This window comes from Macrobrachium nipponense, chromosome 46, assembly GCF_015104395.2.
Source record: "Macrobrachium nipponense isolate FS-2020 chromosome 46, ASM1510439v2, whole genome shotgun sequence".
In the NCBI taxonomy this organism is placed as follows: Eukaryota; Metazoa; Arthropoda; class Malacostraca; order Decapoda; family Palaemonidae; genus Macrobrachium; species Macrobrachium nipponense.
The window spans coordinates 38,905,814-38,921,043 of NC_061106.1; the positions used below are offsets into that span (position 1 = coordinate 38,905,814).

Sequence of the window (15,230 nt, forward strand, 5' to 3'; positions counted from 1 at the left end):
AATATTATGTAAGCCCTAATGTGAAATGAAGTTTATTGCATGTTGTTTGTATCTATATATCTAGGATAGTTTTTAGGTTGAGTTATCTGTGATCAAGGCAGGAGATTAATTGATCTATTCATTTTCCTTTAGCTGTTAAGCGACTATTTTTCTAAACTCATGTCTTTTATTATTTTTCTCAAAATTTCATTCCCTAGTTTCAAGTAGCAAATTCGTCTTCCATCATGTACGCATGAACAGTAATTATGATTTAAATAGGATATATATATATATATATATATTTATATATATATATATATATATATATATATATAATTATATATATATATATATATATATATATATAATATATATATATTTCCAAGGTGTGGCCTTAACCAGTCGAATGCGTCAGTTATTTGTTGGATCAGATTTGTGTTTAAGAAATAAATAAATAAATAAAAAAGATTTGTCAGGAAAGCTGAACCTCAAACTCATTCGGTCGTTATCTTATCCAACGGGGCAGCTTAGAGCCTTTGGTCTAATCATTCATCCAAATTACCCTTTACTTGCATAGCAACGTGGATCCCTCATATCGTGTAGCTGAGAGAGAGAGAGAGAGAGAGAGAGAGAGAGAGAGAGAGAGAGAGAGAGAGAGAATTTGGTGTTATTGTCATGGTTATACCCTGCAAGAGGGAAAGCACAGTACACTACTAGTATTCTCTAGTAGATTTTGGCCTTTCGGGGCATTGGGAGATCAGAATATTGGAACAGAAGGCGAAGAGTTCTAGAACCTGAGTGACGTGAAGGAGTGCCAAAGCGTCGACCAGAACGACCAAAGTTCTGTGAAATCGGTTCTATTTTGGGTTCACAATCTTCACACTGAGGGCAAACAGTGGGTGGCTTATAGCGCTGATTCATAGATGTCACTCTGAAGTTACCAAACCTAGCGATAAGGGAAATATGTTATCTGTAATGTGTAAAGCAATGCTCTGCGTATCACTGCTATCTACCACTGAGGTAGTGCGAAGGCCATACCCTCTCAGAAAAACCTCTTGGGAACATACACAGGATAATCCTGCTCAAAGAGTGGCCTTCTGTGGGTTGCAGATCTACGTTCTAGAGGCTTGGAACGAGAATGAGGACACCTTCCATAAAGTTACCCGTAAGCCTCTGAGCTCGTGCATAAGAAGATTAGGAACTCGGCGAGTCTTACCGTGATGAAGTCATGACTTGAGCGAAGTACTGTTCAGATGAGAAGGTTCAGAAAGTGGAGGATTCTCTTGAAAAGATCAGTAATTATATTGTCTTATATACTCCGTTAGTCCCGTCAGTACACTTCATGAGGTGCATTGTATAGGCATTACTTAAGGTTCTTTGCAGCGTCCCTTCGGCCCCTAGCTGCAACCCCCTATCATTCCTTTTACTGTACCTCTGTTCATAATACCCTTTCTTCCATCCTATTTTCCACCCTCTCTTAACAGTTAATTCATGGTGCAACTGCTTTGAGGTTTTCCTCCCGTTACACTTTTTTTTTTTTTTTTTTTTTTTTTTTTTTGCTGTCAGTTTCCGTTTCAGCGCTTGGCCAGTGGCTTAAATTCTATGTTCTGTTCTATTCTATTACATTATCCTAAAGCTTTGTCGTCTTCATCTGGTATATATGCAAAGTGACTGAATCTGCGCTGTAGTTAGGGAAAAAAAATCTAATTAACATGGAACGTACACTGCAATTAGATTTATCCCGCTCCCTAGTTTCACAAGCTCCGATTTATGTTTTGCCATTTGCATGTGGTTCATGGCGAGCGAAGGACGTCTATTAAATTCCATTGTTGTTCTCTCTCTCTCTCTCTCTCTCTCTCTCTCTCTCTCTTCTCTCTCCTCTCTCTCTCTCGTCTCTCTCTCTCTTCTCTCTCTCTCTCTCTCTCTCTCCTCAATTTAAAAGAGGATTAGCGAACAGTCCAAACAACGATTGTGATTGGAAAGGTTTTGTATGATCGTGGTGGTTGTTCATTTATATATATATATATATATATATATATATATATATATATATATATATATATATATATATATATTACATGTATATAATCTATAATCTCGAAGGATTTAACGAATTTTGGTAATACTTGGTGAAAGCGCAAATTGAGTGAAACCCATACATCAGCTTTTGATACATTGCACGAAAATTTGACGACTGTCCGTATGGAAACCGTGTAGCCTGTGGTGATCTGTTTGAATTGTAGCTGTTAAAACTTCATAGCTAAATTCGGTTGGTGATGGCGATTGTGTGCTTTGGCGAAGATATGCCCTCAACTGAGAACTCGTGAGTTTTTGTTTTATTATGAAAGTCGAGTCATTTTCTAACTCCAACTGATGAGGAGACATTTAAAATACAGACCCCTGCCTCTTTTTTTATTCGGCCAACTTTTGTGTATAGGATTTATGTTTTCAGCTTCAGCAAATGCCGATTTTCTTTCTGTTTATGCGGTAGATTCATTTTAGGTCATTTCGCGTTGCATTGCAAGATTCCTTTCAGGTTATTCCGCGTTGCATTGCAAGATTCTCTTGAGGTTATGCCGAGTTGCATTGCAAGATTCTCTTGAGGTTATTCTGCGTTGCATTGCAAGATTCTTTTCAGGATATTCCGCGTTGCATTGCAAGATTCTTTTCAGGATATTTCGCGTTGCATTGCAAGATTCTCTTCAGGTTATTTTGCGTTGCATTGCAAGATTCTTTTCAGGTTATTTCGCGTTGCATTGCAAGATTCTTTTCAGGCTATTTCGCGTTGCATTGCAAGATTCTCTTCAGATTATTCCGCGTTGCATTGCAAGATTCTTTTCAGGTTATTTCGCGTTGCATTGCAAGATTCTCTTCTGGTTATTTCGCGTTGCATTGCAAGATTCATTTCAGGTTATTTTGCGTTGCATTGCAAGAATCATTTCAGGTTATTTTGCGTTGCATTGCAAGAATCATTTCAGGTTATTTTGCGTTGCATTACAAGATTCTCTTCAGGTTATTTCGCGTTGCATTGCAAGATTAATTTCATGTTATTTCGCGTTGCATTGCAAGATTCGTTTCAGGTTACTTCGCATTGCATTGCAAGTATCTCTTCGGGTTATTTTGCGTTGCAATGCAAGATTATTTTCAGGTTATTTCGCGTTGCAATGCAAGATTCTTTTTAGATTATTCCGCGTTGCATTTCACCAGGAAACGATTATAAAAGACGTCTTATACGACTTTCTAGAAATTGCGTCATCTTTCCTGAGCTGCTTTGTGTTGCCTCCGGGCGATTGTTGGTAAATGCTCATGTTTGATGATTTCCTTTTGTGGCGGGTACGTCTTCTTTCTTCTTTACATTTTTTCTTTCCCCTTTTGTTTAAAATGGCAGAGCTTTCGTAAGGAGATTATCTTTTTTGGTTTTATATTTAAAGCTGTCACGATCCTAATAATTTTCTTCTTTTATTCCTTCAAGTTTCTTCTCGTTTTGTTGTTCACTTTTGTTTATTTTCATTTCAATGCCCCTCTTTCATTTTCGCTTATTTGGTTATGTGTCAGACTTAATTTTAATTTCAGTTTATCCTCTTGACTCGCAAAATTCCATCTCCATGAATTAATCATTTATTTTTTATACTGTGAATGCGTTCTGTGTAATTGTCTCCGACATTTCTTTTTCATTTTGGGGTTCTCAATTTCCGTTCGTATTCTTGTCTTATTTTTTTTTCACTGTCCGTTGGAATTGACCCGAAAGTTCCTCCGTTATCTCCTTATCTTCCTTTCGTAAGATTTTCTTCATATTACCCGCTTCTAATCTTTCCATCCCAACGCATTTCATCCGTCTTTCTTTTGATAAGATTTTTCTCCAACTTTTTTTTTTCTTTTTACATGTTAACTCCAGAGCTTTATGTGGAAATCCCTTCCCTTCCATTTTGCGTGCGAATATCTCTCTCTCTCTCTCTTCGACTCTCTTCGTCGTCTCTCTCTCTCTCTCTCTCTCTCGCCTGATTCATCTAGAACTCCTGCTGCTGCTCTCTCTCTCTCTCTCTCTCTCTCTCTCTCTCTCTCTCCCCCTTTTCCATTTCATCTCTCTCTCTCTCTCTCTCTCTCTCTCTCCTGATTTCAATTCTAAGAAACTCCTGGTGCTCTCTCCTCTCAGCTCTCCTGTTTCATCTAACACTACATCCTGCTGCTTTTTCGGGTTCGAAAGTCAGCAGAGTGTGGCATGCCTTCTGTCAACAGGATGTGTTCTTCCAGGCACTCGTCACCTCCCGATGTTTACCTGAATGGTGTGTCATGCATTCGTCGTTCTTTTATCTTCGTCATCTGTCTCTTCCTCCTTCTCTATTGGGTCTCTTCCCTAACGTACCGGGAAAAAAAAAAGGGAAAAAAAAAAGGGACTTTGCGTTATCGCATTGTTTTATTCTTGGTGATATGTTGGTCATTTAGTTTTATTTTTCGGGATGGAAGAAAATAAAACCGTTTACCCATATGGTGTTTTTTGCTGGATGTTTTCTTCTTCTTCTTCTTCTTCTTCTTCTTCTTCTTCTTCTTCTTCTTCTTCTTCTTCTCATTACATTAACTGTATTTATTAACTTCATGGCTTCATCGGCATTCAAGACGCGACAGCTGCCACTTAAGCAGATGAGCGAGTTATGCCCAGCTTTGTTCGGTCGCTCTAGTGTCATCTTTCGAATGCTGACAGTAACTTTGTTTCCTATTTGGCCTGTAGCTTCGTGAGGGTTCCTGTGAAAACTATACTTTTCAGCAAATACGATTTAGAAGTTTTTTTTTTATAGTGAAATTAAAGAATAATAGGGAAGTATAATGCAGAGGAGCTATTAGGTAAAAGAACAGTTTCATGATATTGTGGGGCAATCCGAAATTTCCTTAAGCAAAAAAAAAGTATAGTTCTATTCAGTTTGGTTGTAATGATACATTTACCATTCAGTTGGGATGTAATGATACATTCACCTTTCAGTTGGGATGTAATGATACATTTACCATTCATTTGGGATGTAATGGTACATTTACCATTCAGTTGGGATGTAATGGTACATTTACCATTCAGTTGGGATGTAATGATGCACAAACTATTGATTTTGGATGTAATGTTACATTTACCATTCAGTTGGGATGTAATGATACACAGATAAGAGTTAAGAATATTAGAATTTAGTCAGGGTGATATATATATATATATATATATATATATATATATATATATATATAGATGAAGAGAGAGAGAGAGAGAGAGAGAGAGAGAGAGAGAGAGAGAGAGAGAGTTTGAATACTTACATCTGTATAGCATTGCATCCAAAGTATTCAGATTTTATAGTGCGTGTGTGTGTACGCGCGTTTTTTTTTCCAAAAAATAGTAAACTGCTGTAGGTCCCGTTTTGAGTTACCCAATTGATTCCTGCCCACGTAAAAATATCTAATCCTTCGGGCCAACCCCAGGAGAGCTGTTAATCAGCTTAGTGGTCTGATGAAACTAATATGCTAACTTAGCATCCCAGAAAATTTCATCACGCGTATATCTTTTACTCTGGTCTTTGCGTGTATGTATGCATGTATGTATGTGTATGTGCGAATGTTGCCATCGCCTCCATTTAGGCGTTAAGCGTTCTCAAGTGTAGGCTTTGAGATTCGGGGTGTATCGGTTGACAGAAATTCCTCTAATATCGAATGTCGACTCCGCTCCATCGACGACGTCGTCTTCGTCGCTGCTCTGTGTTGGCCGTTTTCTGGGGAGATTTCTTCTTCTTCTTCTTCTTCTTCTTCTTCTTCTTCTTCTTCTTCTTCTTTTTCTGAGGGCAGTTGCAGCTGCTGTTGGGTACATTTAGATTTGGTATTTGTTCTCTCCCTGCCCTCAAGGACGAAGGGATGAGTCTGGCAGAAAGGAAAGGTTGTCTGTCCCCTCGAACTCAGTCGGTCACCAGATTGAAGCTTGAGATCCAGGGAGTAATCTCGAATATATATTTCTTTTATTTCTTGCGTTTTTTTCTTTATTTGTATATCATGCATATGAAGAAAGTTGTGAATGTTTTAATTTTCATCTGTGATTTTGTTAAATTTTATGCATTTGTCTCCAACGAGTCTTTTGTTACCAGTAAATGGAATGAAAAGTTGTCCGCTGGAGTGATTAACTTATCCTGGGTGTGTGGTATTAGAATAGACTGAAAAAGCATTGAGAGAGAGAGAGAGAGAGAGAGAGAGAGAGAGAGAGAGAGAGAGAGAGAGAGATCTGACATGTGTCACTTATTGCATAAGGTTTACCTCATACCGCTGTACATTTTCACTGAAGAATACTATCCCTGCCATAAGAAGTAGTATATTAAGAAACGGAACTCTTGGTAGCAGTATTTGTAGTTGTTTGATTGTATCAGATCTTGATAGCAGTGTCTAAAGTAGTTGAGTTAGATCAGTTTTATACTGGAGCGTCTAAGGTAGTTTGGATTATACCAGCGCTCGACAACGTTGTCTATATGGGTTAAACTATCAGCTCTCTTGATGGCGATAGTAACGTCTACTAAATAGTTGTGAGTGTTGCGATTGCAACGTCTAAAACAGTTTGGTCTACACCAGCTTTCAATAGTGATATCTGGAGCAGTTGTGGTGATTCCAGCTCTTAAAATTAGTATGTGAAATAATTCATTATTTAGTCACTGACCACCTGTCAAAAGCAACATTTAAGTATTGATTATCTGAACATTAGAGTCGCTTCTATTCAAGAATTAAATCAATTGAATAACAAGGTCGCTAACGATAAGACAACCGTGATTTCCGAGGACATTGGCAAATATGAACAATGTGGTCTTCCTTTATGTTTTGGAACCATGCGCCACGAAATTAGGGAAGTTATTTCATAAAGTGACTTTCCATGGCCAGGCTTTGAAGACTTCTTTCATAAGAGCAGTTTTGACAAAACTTGTCACATTTTAAGCATACGGTATGCTGCTCAAAATACTGCTTGGCTAAGAGCGGAGTTTTGCGCGAAAAAAGGAAGTTGAAAAGTTTTCATTTTTTCTAGTTTTCTCTTGAAATGTTAAACTTGGCCGTGTTTTGCATATTTGAGTCAAAGGTCGGGTGGTAAATTAACGTTATTATAAAGTCAGATAAGAAAGAACGTTGTAAGGACCAGAGAGGAGATTTGAAGGAAAAAGAGAGGCTAAGGAAGAGAGACGGCTGTTGTGAGGGTCCCTGAAACTTTTGAGAACTAAAAACTGTTTGACTTAAAGAAAAATAGTCATTGGAACGGCGTCATCTAGAGTCTAAGTAAGTTTACCCAGAGAATTTGAAAAATGAGCTTCCAAAATAAGTCGGGAACTTCGTAAGCATCCTGCTAAAATCTTGAGTAGTATGGAATCTAGATTTACTGTGAGATTTCACCAAGAAGAATCCTCCTTGATGGTTGAAACGAAAACGAAAACAATGGGATTCACTGTGATGAACAAAATGAGTGGATTTAAATATGAAGGAAACAGTGTTTGTAATTTCTGGTGGAGGTTTTGATATCCTTGATCATCTAAGAATCAAGACCCTTAGATTATACTGTGAATGATGAATTATAACAAAACCCACCATCCTTTTAATCACGATAGTCCCTCCTCTCTTGCATTGGGGAAAAATTCCATAAAGTACATTTTCTAAACAACTTGAAGAACTTTTTCATTTATACTCTTCATGCCATGATTACCCTTTTCGAAATCAGTATGACGAAGAAAGCCATCTTCTCGAAAAGTTAGATTAGTTTGCCATGTAAGCTTTGATGAGATACCCAATTATACTTTAATCCCATTGGGCTGCCTCTCCCTGAGTACATACTTCCGTCTGTTTTCTTCATCTTTTGCCTTGTGTATTTTGCCCAGTAACCTTGAAGTTATTTCGTACATTTTGATGGTATGTTTTGGAAATATCTTCTCTTGTAATTTACGATTTATTTACCAAGGCTTTAAATTTGTTTAATAAAATTAAAGTGCAAATTTTCAAGTTATTTCTTCCCTTCTACATTGAATCTTCGGATATGCACCTTATTACTGGAGCTTACACTCACCCAGATTGACATTTTTCTAATTTCTATTCGGCTTCCGAGTCGTATTTTTCAATTTACCTTGGGGCATTGGAAATCCTTCGCTAATTGCGTTTTCTGTGATTAGGTAAGCTCTCTCTCTCTCTCTCTCTCTCTCTCTCTCTCTCTCTCTCTCTCTCTCTCTCTCTCTCTGAAGATTAAGCCCCAGTTGGTTGCTCGCTTTCTTGATTTTCCTCAAGTTTCTGTTTCTTTCCTATGCATCCTTTGTCCCTATAGACGCATCTTGCTGCTGATGATGTCTGGGTTAAAGGGGAGCTTCGTCAAGAGATCGGCTTAAGAAAATGATAAAATCTTGCAGGATTGGCTCAAGTGTGTCTGTGTGTATATATATATGTATGGGTGACAACATAAAAAGGATGGAGGAAATAATAGATAAAAAGATCGAGGAAATGACTATTTGGACGGAGAGAAATTGACAAGGATGATCGATAGAAACAAACGCGCTACAAAAGGATGAAGTAGAACACCGAAGTGGTTTTCTAATGACGTCCTCTAAACGTGTAACTTTGGGATTGACTTCACGACACGAAGACTTTTGTCTTATATACATTTTTGTTGGAATTATTAACTTACAATGCAAGTGGTCAATGGATATTCAAAGGCGGACTTGCTATCAATTATTATATAGATCCTCGTTGGACGAGTGGTTTTCGCGCTCGCCTACCAATCCAGTGGTCTGAAGTTCGATTTCTCGGCTCTGCCAACGCGGAATCACAGGAATTTATTTCTGGTGATAGAAATTCATTTCTCGATATAATATGGTTCGTATTCCACAATAAACTGTAGGTCCCTTTGCTAGATGGACCAACTGGTTCCTTAACCACGTAACAATACCTAATCATTCGAGCCAGCCCAAGGAGAGTTGTTCATTAGCTCAGTGTTCTGGTGAAACTAAGATAGTCTTAACTTTTGTTTTCCATTGTTTTTTTGTTTTTCTCACCAATATTATTACTGTTATTACCAGTATTATGATTACTATCTTTTATGCTACCTCAGCTATTTTGTGGATAAGTGCCGATTATTCATTTTTTATTATCATGTCTCATGTATCTAGATTGTGTATGTTACTGTCTGTATTTTGTATATTCCATGTATATGGCCCTGAGCTGAAATAAAGGATATTATTATTATTATTATTATTATTATTATTATTTTGCAGATCCAGCAGCAGCGGGACAGCGAGAAGATGAAGAGATTAGGCAGTTTCTGGTGGCGGATGTGGTGTTGGGACAGCGGCGGTTCCCTCTCCTCCTCGTCCTCGTCCTCGAGCGCGGCCTCCAAGAAGCCATTACACAGCTGCTGGCAGTTCTCGCGAGCGCTGTGGCTGTCGGCGACGATGGTCCTCCTCCTGCTGCTCCCCCTGACACCCCAGGTGGCGGCTTCTGGCGGCGAGAACTACACCATCCCCTCGTCGGATTTGCCTTCCTTGGCCTACGACGTCCTCCCCAGTCATCCGTCGCACACTACTCCCTCTGTCACTGCCCCTGCCCCTGCTGCCGGTGGCGGCGGCGGCGGCGAGGGTCCCTATGACTGGGACGTCGACTGGGACACTTGCAGCGGGAAAAAGGCCAAGATTTGGCCAAGATACGAGGTAACTCGGTGCCTTCATTCGTTCGTTCTGAAGGTCGCTATGGTAGAATTGAAAATATTAATTCGTTCTGAAAGTCGCTATGGTAGAATTGAAAATATTAACTCGTTCTGAAGGTCGCTATGGTTAGAATTAAATTTGAAAATATTAAGGTTCATTCTGAAGGTCGCTATGGTAGAATTGAAAATATTAATTCGTTCTGAAGGTCGCTATGGTAGAATTGAAAATATTAATTCGTTCTGAAGGTCGCTATGGTAGAATTGAAAATATTAATTCGTTCTGAAGGTCGCTATGGTAGAATTGAAAATATTAATTCATTCTGAAGGTCGCTATGGTAGAATTGAAAATATTAATTCGTTCTGAAGGTCGCTATGGTAGAATTGAAAATATTAATTCGTTCTGAAGGTCGCTATGGTAGAATTGAAAATATTAAATATTTGTGTTAAGAAAAATGGTAAAAAGTAACGACGTCAGCAAGGGTTAAGTAAGGTCACCCAGAGAGAATTTGAGGAGTGACCTTTCAAAATAAATTGTAAATTTCTTAAGCGTTTTGCGGAAAACATCAGCAATATTAAGTCTTAGCTATCCTGTGAGATTTTACTGAGAAGAATCTCCCTGTGGGACTATGATTGTTATATTAGCTGTTAATAGCTTGTTCTCTCTCTCTCTCTCTCTAACTTTTTTTTTTAAGTGCCAGCCATTACGTACTTTGTATTAAAATTGTGTTAATTGTTGCTGATAGCGCCTCAGTGGCGCGATCGGTATGGTCTTGACCTGCCACCTTAGTGGACGCGAGTTATATTCTCGGGCATTCCATTGAGGGGTTAGATATGTGCATTTCTGGTGATAGGAGTTCACTCTCGAAGTGGTTCGGAAGTCACGTAAAGCCGTTGGTCCCGTTGCTGAATAACCACTGGTTCCATGCAATGTAAAAACACCATACAAAAAACAAAATTGTTGCTGATTCCATACAACTATCCAGGTCATTCCGTCACTGATAACAACGCCATTTTTGCGTCTTTCACTCCCTACAGGACGACCCAAGGAACACCAGCATCTTCGTCGGGTTTCTGCCCACCCAGCGCGGCAAGGCCTCGGAGCGGTTGGGTCTGAAGATTCCCGGGGCCTTCTCCTACGCCGTCGACGAAGTCAACTCCAAGGGTCTCTTGCCACAGGGTTACATCATCAGATACGGGGTGAGTCAAATGTCAGATTCTTATGACCTCTTCTGTGTATGATATTTTTGAGTGAGATTCCAGAAGATGAGAGAGTAAATGAGGAAAATCATTTCCATCTAATTTATAAGGTAAGGGTGAAGAGAAGAATGTAAAAACGTACTAAGCCAGTATATATAACATATTCTTGGTATATACTGCGGTTTGTTTCTCCTTAACTGCCCTTATGCTGACCTTTGGGAGAACTGATAAAATTATATATATATATATATATATATATATATATATATAATATATATATATGTGTGTGTGTGTGTGTGTGTGTGTGTGTGTGTGTGTGTGTGTGTGTGTGTGTGTGTGAGAGAGAGTGAGGGATTTTGTTTCACGCGACTTGTTAAATTGTCTCAGACGAAAGTAGCTTTGTTAGATATCCCTTACATTTCTGCTATTGCTTCGCCGTAAAAATTATAATGTAGTATATTTTTTTTCTTTTTTCATTTTTTATGAAACGGTAAGTGAGAAAAAGAAGGCATGCATCAGCAAGCAACAAAAATTTCTATGAATCCTTTTTAGTCAAAAGTTTTGTAGCACTGCCTAGCCGGCTAATTAGAAAGCACCTTTTATCGAGTGAGAACACTCAGGTCCCCTATTTTTATTATTTTTTTTTAATTTACTTATTTCATTTCTTTTCAAGAGTTTTTTTTTTATCGGGAAAATATTTCCTTGGGAAAATGTATATAATTCAGAATAATCAACTTCATATGTAGATGGCTTTCTATGCTCCTAAGTTAATACAAAAAATCTATGGCATTATCTGTAAACTTGGATCTCAAGGCTTTGCAGTGACAAACGTATAAAAAAAACGCGAAGAATGCGAGCAGTTCAGAGGGCATCGTGGCTTTTACAATTACATATGTATCTGGTGAATGTGACCAGTAGATTCTACGTATATTTTTCCCCAGATGTTTCTGTATATCGGAAACTAGTCATAGTTAGTGTTCAGACGTTGCCGTTGAAACCTTTGTATGAATTTTGGAGGCTTTGCACAGGTTGATTGGGATATCGTTTGAAGCCTTTGGACTTCTATAATCAAATTTGGACTTGTGTGATAAAATTCAGCAGGTGAATGACATTAATTAGCACGACAGGTAGCCACGCTTATTTTTGGGTCTAGTCCGCAAATGCCTTCACCTTTGAGGCTCAAAGGGTTACATAAATATCACAATCCGCATTTGGTGGTGGTCTTTACAAAGGCCTTTCTTAGTCGTATTATGTGGAGTGCCGATATCCTTTAATGCTGTTTTAAGCCAAAATTCATCCGTATCAGTCAGTTGCACTCATTAAACCCCAAGTAACGCCATAATTATTTGATTTGCTAATCATAATTTTATTCAGTTAAATCTCTCGTGACCTTGTTATCTCTGATAGACAGAATATCACTCTCGGCGTAATTTAAGGAGTTGTTTATTTTTTGGAAACGACACTAGTCTAATGCAATGATATGATGAAAGACCAACGGTTCATGCCGTGCTAACGGTGTGAAACCAGAACAGAATTTTTTTCTGGGGAATCTGTTTGTCTTAGAAAAATGTGCATTGTCTCTAAAGTTACTTTTACGGTGAAGAGACCAAGACTATTCTGAACAAGGTCAGTTAAACTGTATTCGTGGAGGAAATGGTCTTGAAAACGTCTACTGAACTGACTACGTCAAAACTGAAATCCCCCCCTTTCCGCCGGGAGTAGAAGGGTCATCGCCCCCCGGTGGTGATTTCAGGTGCATATCTGTACTTTAGCCTGAACCTTACCACTGGTTCCTGGTACAGGTGTTTTTTTTTTAAGGCACTGGGTGGGAAGCGGGGAGGGAGAGAGGGGGGAGGGGGGAGTTCGGTATATATGTTCAGTGCCGTGTACTGGTAGTGGGAGTAGCCAGCGTGGATTTGTTGTTAGGAATAAAAAGTGGTCGTGGGAGCCGCGATGCCTCCTTCGTCTCGTAGGAACAACTTTTGTAAAGTATGTGATGTATATGTTCATGTGACGTTGTTGCCTTCTGCAGACAACTAGACACCATTTCGACTTGTATTGGATTTATTATATCTGCTCTGTGAATCCACAGTGTGCGTTATACTTATTTTTATTTGTAACAATTTATTCCAGGTTTACGACACCCACGGGTCAGAGGTCACAGGAAGCATGCACATCGTAGACCTCATCTGTCAAAATGTATCGGCCATCTTTGGTCCTGAACACACCTGTTACGTCGAGGGAACGATCGCTGAGGGAAAGAATCTCCCCATGATATCCTACGTGAGTATTTTTGCCAAGGAATTTCAGGATTCCTCTCTCTCTCTCTCTCTCTCTCTCTCTCTCTCTCTCTCTCTCTCTCCGAATCATGTTTGTTGTTCCAAACTCTAGGTTATCTTTCCTCCTGGGTTTATTTTCATGAAAGGGGTACAGTGTAACTTTTTTCAAATAATGGGTCATTGTTCTTGTATATTTAACATTAATTTTCTTGGTCCTGTGTGCATTTATGTTCTATCATTGCTGCCATTACAAGTCCTTTTTATTTTCTTTCTTTCTTTTTTTTGTTTACGTTGGAGGTAACGAAGTAGAAATGGTGTTGGGTACGTTCTCTTCCTCAGTAACTTAGTTTAAATCATTTAATCTATAGACCATGGTTTAAATAATCATATTAGACGTCTAGGTGTCTTGTGCCAGTCAGACACACTCGTATGCCGTTTTGGAGAGAAGGGTTGGTTTTTTCCTGCATAAATATGCCGAAAAGTTTAGTTATCGTCGTAAATTATATAGATGGTAAGTTTATTTATTTATTTAATTTTAATTTCGTTTATTTATTTATGCAGAAAATTAGTCTATCGGAAACAAGCCATTATTTTCCACCTTTTTTTTAAGAAAAGTAGTCTATCAAAAATAAGCCATTCTTCTCCGCACTATTCGAGTTAATAAAGATACGTTCTGGATGACACCCAGCTGCCTCATCAACGTCGTGAATACTTAAATAACTTTTCTCATGAGGAACTTTTCTCATGAAGGGTGAAATTACTTATGTTGGTATAGTAACCGCTCAGGTTAAATGTGACGCCAAACATAATGCTTATTATGTAACGTAATCTTAGAAAACTTGTCGTCCTATTTTGATAATTTCTAGTTTTTCTTTAAGTCAGGCTCTAGATTCTGGACGTCTCCGTCCCAAGCTCTCTCTCTCTCTCTCTCTCTCTCTCTCTCTCTCTCTCTCTCTCTCTCTCTCGACGAGAGACACCTGTCAAAGAGATAGAGCCTCCTGGTCACAGGCGGAGACCAAACTGGAATTCGGTAACCACGAAGACTAAAGAAAGAAGAAGCCGATCTTGGATAACCCTTTGTTTCTGTCTGTCATTTGTTTTTCAATCCAGGTTACGGGTTTGATTATACTGGCTCTTGGGATAATCGGAGCTTTCTTACTTTTTTTTTCTTCTTCAGCGTCACCCTGCCACTGGTGGCATGATCTCGTAACAGCTTGGATCTGTAACGTTATCTCCTTGCAGGCTCGCGTTTTTATGATCTTCCTAGTCCACCGTGTTTGTGTGTGCGCGGGTGCGGGTGGGTCCTCTCAGCCTGCCGGCTTTTTGGCAAATGAAGCTAGTTGTTGGTCTGGATATTGGCGTTGGCCACGCGAAACGCGTTGCTTTGTTTGGCTAACATGGACGTGTCTTTTTTTTTTATATATTATTGCGGAACTCCGTCTGTATGGTAATTCGTGAAGTGCCTTTTGAAATTCACTTTGTTACTGACAGATCTGTCAATTCGTAATGGAGTGAAATAATAACTACCAGAGTGGAGAGGCAGAATATCGTGTTCTTTGGCCATTTGCGAATGCCTATAACTGATGTATAGTAGACCAAAAGTTAAACACACAATCATTCGCAAAGGATCTCTGGCTTCAGTGAAGAGCACACAAAAGCAAATAAGACTACCAAGACTTACATTTTATACGTTTTGATCCTGTTTTTCATAAGTCTCTATTATAATTTCTCCTAATTCCAAGTTTGAAGTTGTTTTTGCCGTGCTACGAGTCTAACCAAGTTAATTGGTGACTATCCGATCATGTCACAGGGACAAACCTATCTAGCTTTTAACTTTGTCGACAGATAATAGAACTAAAATAACGTCAGTTGTAGTTAGATGTATAAATGCTTTAAATCATTTATAATCATAGTTGTCTTCCATCTTATATATCCTCTTTATTTTTTTATTTTTATTTTTTATTTTTTGTAACATGAGTGTGGTCATGAACTGAGAGAAGTAACTAAGTGTTTATTGGAAGTAATTAAGTGTTTATTGGAATGAAGAAATAAATTGAGCTTACTGATTTGACTATTCGATGGGAAATTATATATCAGTTGAA

General features: G+C 38.6%; 1 protein-coding gene across 1 annotated transcript in view; it reads left to right on the top strand.

Moving 5' to 3' along the window:
- Nucleotides 1-15,230, top strand: part of LOC135214923 (receptor-type guanylate cyclase Gyc76C-like) — a 380,810-nt gene that overhangs the window by 228,840 nt on the left and 136,740 nt on the right. The window contains 3 exon segments of the mRNA XM_064249403.1: nt 9,225-9,656; nt 10,688-10,849; nt 12,983-13,132. Of these exon segments, the coding sequence (XP_064105473.1) occupies nt 9,252-9,656; nt 10,688-10,849; nt 12,983-13,132 (717 nt within the window). The 5' untranslated portion in view covers nt 9,225-9,251.